This window comes from Coregonus lavaretus, assembly GCF_964263955.1.
Source record: "Coregonus lavaretus genome assembly, chromosome: 17".
NCBI classification, from domain to species: Eukaryota; Metazoa; Chordata; class Actinopteri; order Salmoniformes; family Salmonidae; genus Coregonus; species Coregonus lavaretus.
Genome location: NC_140004.1, coordinates 34,241,844 through 34,254,673, shown reverse-complemented (window position 1 = coordinate 34,254,673; position 12,830 = coordinate 34,241,844). Strand labels below are relative to the sequence as shown.

Sequence of the window (12,830 nt, the reverse complement as noted above, 5' to 3'; positions counted from 1 at the left end):
TGTGCGTTGGAGAGCTATAGACGAGCCAACTCCCAATATTAAACCAATATGCAGTGTAAAAACAAATTGACAGCGACATATTTCACACTTATTGCATTATGAAACATTTTTCTTTAGACAGATATTAGACTTGTCAATTTTAAACGAACATCTTTTTTTATTGTAATACGGGTTACAGAGAAACACCTGTTGTTCACCCAGTTATAAACAATAAAAAATAATAGAAAATAAAGAAACTTTAATTTACACTGGTATTTCATGGGGAGGGGGGTCTCAGTGGTTTGGTCTCCTGGCATAGCAGGGGGCGGGAGGGGGAGAACAGAACAGAACAGAACAAGAAGAACTTCTCTCTAGTTCATTTTGGTCTGCCCAAATAGATGTTTCTCAACAAAGTAAACACTGACCTTACAATGTCAATTGGAATTGGCCATTAGCCTATTTTAAGCATCACAATATTCCTCTCTGACTCCTGTTGCATCCATATACGTATTTCCCATTCATCAAAAATGTAACAATCACCCACAATTTCATTGTATATTGAATTATAGGTCCTGCCTTGGATTTCTTAAGGAAATAGAAAACAAATCAAACACATAAACATTTTCTCTGTATCCTGTAGCTAATGCATGATAGCTGGTGGAAAAAGTAGTACTATCTCAGTTGCATGTGTAAGAGACAATTGCACAGTGCCTGTATGGCCCACACAATCAATGGAAACACCTCATGTCGTCCACCTGTGTGTAGGATGAAGCAGATTAGCTTTATTCAGAATGCCATTTATTTTGCCCATATCATTTCAGATCACAGTTTGCAAGAAGGGATTTCAGGAGAGAGGGAATGATGAAGTGAAAAGGGATGAGTCACACATAGACTAATGAATGAGATAGGACTCTCTGTGAGCTCTCTTCACTTTACATAGACATTTTACATTTGAATGAGTTGTGCGGTTTATGTGGAGAATCCTTTTTTATCAATAACATCACTTCAATCCAGATGATTGAATTGAGTGTACGTATTGTATGTGCTCTTGGTGGGTGGTGTGTTATTCAAATAATATAATTTCTATAATCCAGTTTAAAGGTTACCAGTATTAGTGAAGAGGCCCTGACACTAAAACAAGACCACATGTATGTAATCAGCCATGTCTCTCTGCAAACACCAGGGTTGGTGTCAATTAGAATTGAAGGCAGTCAATTCAGGAAGTAAACTGAAATTCCAATTCAATAATTTAAAAAAGAGGATGTATTTTCAATGACTACTCAATAAACTGAAAAGCAAAAGCTATTTATTTAAAAATCATTTCCTGAATTGACTGCCTTCAACTCCAATTGACCCCAACCCTGGCAAACACCCTAATGGCCTACTGTGGTTGGAGGAGATGGACACACTGTAGAGGCAGAATACATCAGTATTCTACATGTTAATACCCCAGACCAGACTCAAATGCACCCCTCCACTAAGTGATGTTACTGTAACATGATAGTGACAAGAAAGAAACATATGCTTTATACTTGGGTTTTATAGATTATACTCTCTTTGGTACGTGTATAATCTGTGGGTTTAGTTTGTGACGTGTAAATCCATATTTTCCCACATCAATTTGGCATTGACAGTATTTATACTGCACACAACCATTTTGTATCAGGAGGTGTTGGATAGTGGGATTTGTAGTACATTTTTACTGTATCTGTGCTTATTTCTGTGAGTGAGCAAGAGGAGGGGTGTAGTTTGAGGTGGCTGGGCTCTTGGCAGTGGCTTTGGTAGCTGCAGGGAAGTGTGTGGTGTGTCCCAAATGGCACCCTATTTCCTATTTAGTGCACTACTTTTGACCAGAGCTCTACTGGCCCTGGTCAAAAGTAGTGCACTACATAAGAAATAGAGTGCCATTTGGGATGCAACCTTGGAATCAGCAGTGGCAGAGGACGGTGGACGGGTTCAGGGGTCACGAGGAGATGGGTCGTAGCGCAGATCGGTCGGTTGGTTTACGATCGTTTCCTCCTTCCCTCAAAGTTTCTGAAGTTGGATGGCCTAATCTTCATCTCGGCAAACTCAATGGAGTGCTCATGTCCTTTCCAATGGAACCAGTTGACTCCCTGATGAACACAGAGTAATATTAGTAGCGAGGGGTTTGTATTATTAACCCAAATGCCTTGAATTTCCTCCCTTATCATGACAAAGTCAACACGTTTGATACTGCACTACAGCAGTATTTTTTGAAATACGGATATAGAAATTGCTGCTAGTATTGTATCTTCAAGTATGTGTGCTCTCACCTTGCTGTGACTGTCATCTCCATATCGTCCCATAAGGTTGACGCGATGGCAGTTCTTATACCAGAAGGCACCCTTGTAGGACAGGGCACAGTTGGTGACGGCGATGTCATTGTCATGGTCGTAGGTTGAGAACGGGCGACCGTGGTGGTAGGTCATAGAATCACCTACAGAGGGCAGCAGAGAGAGAACTAAGCAGGAACCAAATTTAACCGACTTCAGAAAGGAGGCTTAGGTTGAATACATGCTTGCTTCACCCTCACACACCTAATATCAATATACAGTACTTTATTACTTTGATTTATTCTAACTTTTGGTGTGTCCCCCAAATGGCACCCTTTTGTCTAGAGCCCCCCCTTGTAGTGCACCATATAGGGAATAGGGTGCCATTTTTTACACACATTGGACTTTGTATTAGGTATCTAATGGTTGCAGAGAAGCAAGTCTTACCTGCGGTACCACTGTACCCTCCAACGTGGACCTTGTAGCGACTGCGGGGATCAGAGATGGAGAACTTGTCATACTGGGCGTAGGCTTCATCCCCCTTGTCTCTGAGGTCCACACGAAGCTCGTACTGTCCTGCTACAGTGATCTTATGGAGGTTCGACAGGCCTGGGGGAAAATATGACAGGTGGGATTTACAATCATTTCAGAGGACTTTTTTGTAATGATATCTACCAAATGATAGGGGAAATTATTACAGTTTATTCAAATACAGTACTCGTATTCATATACCTTAAATGGATTCAAATAAATAAATCAATGTGTTGATATATAATATTTTCCATATTATGAGCATACCGAGCCAGAATTCATCGTTCATGTCACCGAAGCCAGCAGTGTAGTTCCTCCAGTTGCGGAAGAACTCCAGTTTACCGCTCTGGCGTCTGACAAACACCTGGATGATGGGGACAAACAACACCAGATCACTCATTATATAACCCTATGGACTAAGATCCATTACACTGCAATAAATATCATCTGAATCAGTGGTGCCTGGTGTCACTTTAAATCGGCTGACGGGTTCAATGAAAACCATGCATGTGTTTGAATCCGTTCATTTCATTACATTCCAGCCATTACTGGGAGCTGTCCTCCCTTCACCAGCCACCTCTGATCTGAATCAATGAGGTTTGAAGTTAGGTTGTACAGTATACTAGTAGCCAGTGACTTACAGTCCATCCACCTCCATCTGTTTCCATGTCACAGTAGACCTGGGTGGGCTGACTCTCATCTCCACCCAGGTAGATGGTGTAGACACCAGAGGATGTGTCTCCATTCAGCAAGGCCTGGGAGCAGTCCCTGGGGTGTTTGTACAGCACGCCAACTACACACACACACACACACACACACACACACACACACACAAACAGAAGATGAGTTGCTAAACCGCTCCAGCTGTCCAACAAACTCTAAGCTTAAGATGAATAAAGAAGGCATAGAGATTGCCACAGTGGGTGGTGAACAGAGAGAGGGTCACTATGGTAACAGGTTTTTTCTAATATATATTTTTGTATTTTATCATTTAGGAACATTGCCAATCGGAAGGTAGAGAGTGTGTGTGTAGGGGGGCAGATCCAGAGGGAAACAGAGAGTAGGGTCCGAGGCCGGATTCCTAACCCTATTGCCAGTGGGTATGTTCGGTCCGGAGTCGGCAGACTACCGACATCACTGTGGGAACACACTCACTGGTGGTGAAGACGGTGGTGATGACTTTGCTCCTCTTGGGCCCTGCGATGGCCAGCAGTCTGACGGAGTAGTCAGTGGAGGCACTCAGCTGGGCCATGTTGTAGGAGGTGGCTGTGGGGCTCAGGACAACCTCCTGGAGGAACATTGCAACCCAGCAGTCAGAATGTCAGAGATACACAATTATTCATACATAATAGTGCACTACATAGGGAATAGGATGCCATTTGGGACGCATATAATAGTACATTGGATTCATATAATGCTTTTCTAGATCCCAAAGATGTATTATCAATATTACATGAAAATAAATGCATTTTCTTATACACCCCAATTATGCATCATCATGCCCTCTTGGACAAAACAATAGTCTATCTGACAAAGGAAGAAATGCAAGGTTGTTCCACTCCACCCATATAATTAGAATCATTTTAATTCTATGGTTCCACCATGCAGACAACCACCGACCCGGATTGTGCCGTCAGCTGACTCAAAGCTGAGGATGTAGCCGGTGATGTCAGCGTGTGGGGCCTTCCAGGTCAACATGGCGTTCTCTGTCTGGATGTTACTGGCTGCCAGTTCCTGAGGGGCATCCACATCTAGGGGAGAGAACACAGTGGAAGGGTATAAAACCCAGTTCAGACAGAGTACTTCGTCTTCTTTAGACCGTCTGTTTCCAGGTTCAGGTTGTCTGTTTGAAAGTGTACGGGGTAAAAAAGGTACATTTGAACCACAAAAAAAACAGCTTGAGACCCAGTTATGTAACCTGTAGGTTTAGTGGGCCAGTAAATACTGCAACTGCAGGAGGGAGAGGGTGTAGAGAGTAGTGTTTTGTGTGAATGTCTGCCTGTTTGGTTAGAATGTTATCTGTTCTGTTGTTGATCCACAATTGATATTGATGTTTTGAATGAGCATACAGCTTCATAGCAGTTTCTCAATGAAATCATAGGCACTAATCAAAGCTGCTGTGAGAGTTTGAATGTGTGTGTGTGTGGGAGGGAATGTTTTAGGTCTAGGCCCTCTAGGCCATATACCCACCAGTGGTGAACTCAGTTGTGGTGGTGGTGCTCTTAGCAGTCGCTCTCATGGCGTAGACCTTGACAGTGTAGTGGGTGGCAGGCGTCAAGGAGGTCATCTCAAACTCCACAATGTTTCCAGACACTCTCTCCATCACTGGGACTACTGCACACACAGAACACACAGAAACAGTGAGGAGAGAGACAGAGACAGAGATGGAGATGGAGATGGAGACGGAGACGGAGACGGAGATGGGGATGGGGACGGAGACAGAGACAGAGACAGGGACGGGGACGGGGACGGGGACGGGGACGGGGACGGGGACAGAGACAGAGACAGAGACAGAGACAGAGACAGAGACAGAGACAGAGACAGAGACAGAGACAGAGACAGAGACAGACCAGGACAGGGACAGGGACAGGGACAGGGACAGGGACAGGGACAGGGACAGGGACAGGGACAGGGACAAGGACAAGGACAGGGACAGGGACAGGGACAGGGACAGGGACAGAGACAGAGACAGAGACAGAGACAGAGACAGAGACAGACCAGGACAGGGACAGAGACAAGAACAGGGACAGGGACAGGGACAGGGACAGAGACAAGGACAGGGACAGAGACAGGGACAGACACAGAGACAGACCAGGACAGGGACAGGGACAGGGACAGGGACAGGGACAGGGACAGGGACAGGGACAGGGACAGGGACAGAGACAGACCAGGACAGGTACAGAGACAAGGACAGGGACAGAGACAGAGACAGGGACAGGGACAGGGACAGGGACAGGGACAGGGACAGGGACAGGGACAGGGACAGGGACAGGGACAGGGACAGGGACAGGGACAGGGACAGATAGAGACAGTAAGGACCAGATCAGCATCTGTCCGTAAGGATATTAAATGAAAACAATGAAGGAACATGCAACACACACAATGGGAGGCCTTTTCTCCCATAACCCCTGGTAATATACAGTACAGTACATCCAGATGGCGTGTGTGCGCGTGCGATACCCTACCAGTGTCTGCGCTGTAGGTGATGACATATCCATCTACAGTGGCGACGGAAGGCTGCCAGTGGAGCAGAGCCTCTGTGTCAGTGATGTTGACTACAGTCAGGCCACGGGGCTTGTCCAAAGCTGTCACATAGAACACACACGCACACGCACGCACACACAAACACACACACACACACACACACACACACACACACACACACACACACACAAAATGTGGTTACTCTGAGCAGAGCCACATCAAACACCTCCCCAAGGACAGAGCCATTGTCTTCTATTGTAAGGAAACAGGAGACCTATCCACCCCCAGCCATTCTCCATCTGTACACACTAACAGCTTTCACAATGGGCTTCATGCTCAGCCTTTAAAGACCGTTTACCAACTTGGTTGTCACCATCAACGTTTGACGCTTTGTTTAGTTATATTGAATGTATCAAATCCTTTTGGCAGGGCATATAAAGAAAAGCTATTATTGTTTTGATGTTGTATGTGTATGTAGGCTCTAGTTACCATACTCCAAAAATGTGTCCCAAATGGCACCCTATTCCCTTTATAGTGCACTACTTTTGACCAGGGCCTATAAGGCTCTGGTCAAAAATAGTGCACTATATAGGGAATAGGGTGCCAGTTGGGATGCACACCTTGTGTTGTGAACATGTGTGACCCTCACCTGTGGTGACGCTGCTGGAGCCTGGCTCACTCTCCTTCTGTCCCTTCACAGAGATGACATTCACCTGGTAGGTCACTCCAGGGGTCAGTTTGGGCAGCACCTTCTGAGACTCAGTTCCACCCACTGTCACAGTCTTAGGAGCACCTGCACACAAACACATGAAGAAATGGACAAGGTCATTCAGACTATGTGGTCCTCTGTAGCTCAGCTGGTAGAGCACGGCGCTTGTAATGCCAAGGTAGTGGGTTCGATCCCCGGGACCACCCATACACAAAAAAAAAAAATGTATGCACGCATGAATGTAAGTCGCTTTGGATAAAAAGCGTCTGCTAAATGGCATATTATATTTATTATTATACTATCAAATTACATAGAATTATATAGAATCAATAATGAATTATAGGACCTGTTTGGGTCAGATGTCCGATTCTGTATTGGCTATTATTTATTCAATCCATATCACAAATAATATGTTTTATCATCAAGTAGTGAACCAGTGAAATAGTGAACCAGTAATGAAGCAGTTCACGTCAAAGTTATGTTGCGTCTCCCTGCATTTCAAACTGCCACATCGGCTCACAGAGACAGAACAGCCACTAGATGGCAGATGAAGACTAACATAGAATTCCACAGGATAGATCTGTTCTCTCTACAGAGACTCCAAAAACATACCTTGTTTATTTCCATTGATAAAATAATTTCAATGTGACCACACCCCACATGTAAATGCTTTTCCTCTGGTTTGCATCCATTGTATAGTATAGGATAGGATAGTATAGTATAGTATAGTATAGTATAGTATAGTATAGTATAGTATAGTATAGTATAGTATAGTATATACACTGAGTATACAAAACATTATAAACACCTGCTCTTTCCATGACAGATTGACCAGGTAAATCCAAATGAAAGCTATGCTCCCTTATTGATGTCACTTGTTAAATCCACTTCAATCAGTGTAGATGAACGAGAGGAGACAGGTTAAAGGATGTTTAAGCCTTGAGACAATTGAGACATGGATTCTTTATGTGTGCCATTCAGATGGTGAATGGGTAAGACAACATATTTAAGTGCCATTTAACAGGGTATGGTAGTAGGTGCCAGGCACACCGGTTTGTGTCAAGAACTGCAACGCTGCTGGGTTTTTCACACTCAACAGTTTCCCGTGTGTATCAAGAATGGTCCACCACCCAAAGGACTTCCAGCCAACTTGACACAACTGAGGGAAGCTTCGGAGTCAACATGGCCCAGCATCCGTGTGGAACGCTTTCGACACCTTGTAGAGTCCATGCCCCAACTAATTGAAGATGTTCTGAGGGCAAAAGGGGGTGCAACTCAATACTAATGTTTTGTACACTTAGTGTATAGTATAGGTATATCTGTATGTACAGTATAGATATATACAGCATAGATATACACTACATGGTCAAATTAGTGGATTCGGCTATTTCAGCCACACCAGTTGCTGACAGGTGTATAAAATCGAGCACACAGCCGTGCAATCTTCATAGACAAACATTGGCAGCAGAATGGCCCGTACTGAAGAGCTCAGTGACTTTCAACGTGGCACCGTCATAGGATGACACCTTTCCAACAAGTTAGTTCGTCAAATTTCTGCCCTGCTAGACCTTTCCGGTCAACGTAAGTGCAGTTATTGTGAAGTGGAAACGTCTAGGAGCAACAACGGCTCAGCTGCGAAGTGGTAGGCCACACAAGCTCACAGAACAGGACCACCGAGTGCTGAAGCGCATAGCGCATAAAAATAATCTGTCCTCGGTTGCAACACTCACTACCGAGTTCCAAACTGCCTCTGGAAGCAACGTCAACACAATAACTGTTCGTCGGGAGCTTCATGGAATGGGTTTCCATGTCCGAGCAGCCACACACAAGACCAAGATCACCATGCGCAATGCCAAGCGTCGGCTGGAGTGGTGTAAAGCTCAACGCCATTGGACTCTGGAGCAGTGGAAACATGTTCTTTGGAGTGATGAATCACGCTTCACCATCTGGCAGTCCGACGGACGAATCTGGGTTTGGAGGATGCCAGGAGAATGCTACCTGCCCCAATGCATAGTACCAACTGTAAAGTTTGGTGGAGGAAGAATAATAGTCTGTGGCTGTTTTTCATGGTTGGGGCTAGGCCCCTTAGTTCCAGTGAAGGGAAATCTTAACGCTACAGCATACAATTATATTCTAGACGATTCTGTGCTTCCAACTTTGTGGCAACAGTTTCTTCTTTTTTTTTATGGGGGGGGGGGGGGGTGGGGGGGGGGGGGTAGATCAGCTTAATTTTGCAGATAGATTGTAAGTTCCATCAATGTAATTGCCTGCATCACTTCCAATCCCCCATATTTTATATATATATATATATATATATATATATATATATTCCCCTTTATTACTTTCCAACCCCGCCACCCAATGCTTAGGCCTCTACTTCCAGCTTATACCAACAGTTTGGGGAGGGCACTTTCCTGTTTCAGCATGACAATGCCCCCATGCACAAAGCGAGGTCCATACAGAAATGGTTTGTCGAGATCGGTGTGGAAGAACTTGACTGGCCTGCACAGAGCCCTGACCTCAACCCCATCGAACACCTTTGGGATTAATTGGAACGCCGACTGCGAGCCAGGCTTAATCACCCAACATCAGTGCCCAACCTCACTAATGTCCCCGCAGCAATGTTCCAACATCTAGTGAAAAGCCTTCCCAGAAGAGTGGAGGCTGTTATAGCAGCAAAGGGGGGACCAACTCCATGTTAATGCCCATGATTTTGGAATGAGATGTTCGACAAGCAGGTGTCCTCATACTTTTGGCCATGTAGTGAAGCTATATGTACGGTATAGGTATGTATGTCTGTAGGGACTCACCTCCCTGAGCAGGGACATAGGTGACATGGTACCTGTCCACTCGAGCTCTGGGCATTGTCCAGTGTACAATGGCAGAGGTATCAGTGACATCAGAGAAACGGATGCCCTTGGGTGTGCCCAGCCCTGGAGAACATACGGATACAGAGGACAACAAACAAACAGAACACAGGTAGATAGTTAGCCAGTGACTTAGGGGGCAGGTTTTTAAGTGAAGAGGAATGGAAACCACAAAGTGTCTCAGAGTAGGAGATCAGTTTTGCCTTTTAGATAATAATGAATTAGATCATATGGACAGATCCTAAATCAGCACTTCTACTCTGAGATGCTTTGTGGAACTGGCTCCAGATCATAGGACATCAAATAATGCCTCATTACATCTCTACATAAAATATTACTGGTTACAAATAAATTACAAAACAAAGGAAAACACACCCCTAAAGCATTCCTAAAGATCCCATTCCTAAAAACGTCCATAGAGATTTTATTTAATGCCTTATTTACCCAGAAAATACACATTATTGTATTATTTTAGTGTGTCAGATACACCATTGAGAACCACCAGTTAAAGTAGAGAAAGAGAGACAGACAAAGACAAAGAAGCCAGGGCTCCCAGCGCCTGTCATCAGCGCTGAGCCACAGCATCTTGCTTGACAGACACGACACAGGAAGATTAACTTGCCCCCATTACAGACACACAAAAGTGAAACATGCACCAGGGCCATCGGACCCGAGAGTGAAGCCATACCCCCAGAGAAAGCAGGGGACGGCCAGAGTGAGAGAGAGAGACACCCATTCAGACACTCAACACACAGACAGACAACTTTCCCTTTACGGTTTAAAGACAATTAGACAAACCCCATTGGGGCTGGACAGTCAAAGACAAGATTGGAGACAACTTGACAGATAGAGACAAAAAAACTGAGCAAGTGAAGAGTTGAATAAATCTCCTGAGCAGTTCTCTGGATATCCATGAATGGGAGGCCATCAGAGGCTGAATGTACTGTTTACACTGTCAGACAGACAGTGAGACAGACAGACAGTGTGTTGGTTCACATATACTGGGGCTGGCTTTAGAGGAGAGGGCTGCTGGATGATTCCACTGGAACCACTCAGGAGTGCTGACAGACGAGACAATGACAGGACAGTGAACACTGAACAGACACGACCAGGATGAGAAAAAACACCATGAGACCCATCACACAGTTTAGGCACAAGACACACAAGGCAGCCCAAGTAGGTTTAAATTAAACATTCACAACTTAAGGACTCCATTAAATAGGCTTAATAACTTTCATTTGCAAAGTTAGTTATAATTCTACCAGATTGCTGCCTTGAACAAATATTATGACACAATGTTATCAGGTTAGTAAACAAAAACGACTGCAACTATAAAGAAATTAGATAATTGTTAAAACATTTACCCATTTTGACCCTATTTTCATGCTGTTATTGTAGGACTACAAATTGACAACATTGAGAAAGAGAAAATACAGTTTACAATATTGAAAGAAGCTGAACACATTCCTAAAATCATCTATCCAGCAGCCCTACGCCATTGCTGGTGTGATGTCATACCATGTACCTGTTTTTGCCACCCCGGAAATAGAGTCTGAGCGCCGTCCAGAAATGACCCCATAGAGCTCAATTTCATACTCTGTGTCGTCAATTAGCTCAGTAAGCACTGTTGTTCTCTCTTCGCCGGGCACGACCACCTCTTGCGGAGAAGCCAGGTTGTCGCTAGTATCATTGATCATAATGACAAAACTATCAAAGAGGTCCTCTTCAGCTGACCAGGCCACTTTACAGCTGTCTGGGGTGATGTCGGAGACCAAGAGATGCTCCACGATGGGTTCAGCTTCTGGGTAATAAGGGAAGACATGTTGTTTCCATCCTCTTTAAGCCTCAAGAGTACTTTAGGAAGTGCTTATGAAGATTACAGAAGATAATTGACAGTTATTCCATATTGTATTTACAATAGACAATCACATGATTTTGAAAGCATAAATGTATGAAAGCGTGTATACTTATTTTAAATAGATGTTGTTCTGTCCTTGTGATGTACTTGTCTATTAATGTTCTGTATTATGTCATGTTTTGTGTTTTGTGTGGACCCCAGGAAGAGTAGCTGCTTCTTTAGCAGTAGGTAATGGGGATCCTAATAAAATACCAAATACTAGTTATGGATCCATATCAATCTAGGGATCAATATGAGTCAAACAAGAAGAGTAGGTTTGCAAGATGCAATAATTAAAAGTTGTTATAAACCTGAAGATGTTGACCGTGTATTTCACCAGTATTCATTGTGTAAGTTATGAATGTTTATACCACTTTTGTACCTATCACAGCCACTGTGTTGAGTATGAAGGGAACGGTATGTATTTTATTGGTGCAGGTTGTTACATTGTTATTCACCAGCTAGTGTGATCAAATTCAACCCTCAGTTTATTGATGCTGTGACTGTAAAATAACATATATGGGATTTGGGCATCAATTCCATAATACACTGAAACGAAGGTCATCTATCAGAAGAAAAGGAACATAAGTGAGAGTCAGCCAGGGTTTGACTAGAGTTTTAAGAGCCTGGGTGACTACGTCATTGCAGATGGGTCTGTGCTTATAAAGCGTTGTAAAAAAACAACAGTGTAAACTAGTCGTTACCAGTAGCTAATAATGGCTGATGAAAAGGAGAGGAGCGGAGCCAGCAGGAGTCTACATCTGTTAGTCTACATCTGTTAGAGTCTACATCTGTTAGTCTACATCTGTTAGTCTACATCTGTTAGAGTCTACATCTGTTAGTCTACATCTGTTTGAATCTACATCTGTTAGAGTCTACATCTGTTAGTCTACATCTGTTAGAGTCTACATCTGTTAGTCTACATCTGTTTGAATCTACATCTGTTAGTCTACATCTGTTAGTCTACATCTGTTAGAGTCTACATCTGTTAGAGTCTACATCTGTTAGAGTCTACATCTGTAGCAGCCAGAGAGAGAGGATGTGTTAGCAGACCAACCGTCTGCACCATACAGACAGCAGCTCATTACAACTAAAGCTGTTTCCTGGAGATTCAGAGCTACAGATGGATGGAAGATGGGCCAGAGTGGTTCTAATGTATTTCTGGTGTAGCTGGGTTCGAGAGATGGACAGTCAGACATAGACATATCAGTGGACTGACTGTGCCGCCTCAGTGCTGCCTGGCTAGATACAGGGACATAACTCGTTAGAACACTACACCAAACATTAGGTGCCTGAGCCAGTGTGAACTCAGAGGATTGGGCTGACGTGAAACGAGAGAACGTTGTTGT

At 44.0% G+C, this 12,830-nt stretch overlaps 1 protein-coding gene across 3 annotated transcripts in view; it reads right to left on the bottom strand.

Moving 5' to 3' along the window:
* Nucleotides 1–1,982: 1,982 nt before the first annotated feature.
* Nucleotides 1,983–12,830, bottom strand: part of LOC311144587 (tenascin-like) — a gene marked incomplete at both ends in the record, with an annotated part of 34,596 nt that continues 23,748 nt past the window's right edge. For 2 of the 3 annotated variants that reach the window (XM_084180619.1, XM_084180621.1), the window contains 12 exons: nucleotides 1,983–2,093; nucleotides 2,274–2,437; nucleotides 2,721–2,882; nucleotides 3,072–3,168; nucleotides 3,446–3,597; nucleotides 3,960–4,092; nucleotides 4,425–4,555; nucleotides 4,995–5,138; nucleotides 5,990–6,109; nucleotides 6,658–6,801; nucleotides 9,528–9,650; nucleotides 11,110–11,385. In XM_084180619.1, coding sequence (XP_084036745.1) covers nucleotides 1,983–2,093; nucleotides 2,274–2,437; nucleotides 2,721–2,882; nucleotides 3,072–3,168; nucleotides 3,446–3,597; nucleotides 3,960–4,092; nucleotides 4,425–4,555; nucleotides 4,995–5,138; nucleotides 5,990–6,109; nucleotides 6,658–6,801; nucleotides 9,528–9,650; nucleotides 11,110–11,385 — 1,757 coding nt within the window. The remainder of the gene's footprint in view (nucleotides 2,094–2,273; nucleotides 2,438–2,720; nucleotides 2,883–3,071; nucleotides 3,169–3,445; nucleotides 3,598–3,959; nucleotides 4,093–4,424; nucleotides 4,556–4,994; nucleotides 5,139–5,989; nucleotides 6,110–6,657; nucleotides 6,802–9,527; nucleotides 9,651–11,109; nucleotides 11,386–12,830) is intronic. The other variant, XM_084180620.1, reaches the window with a different exon arrangement.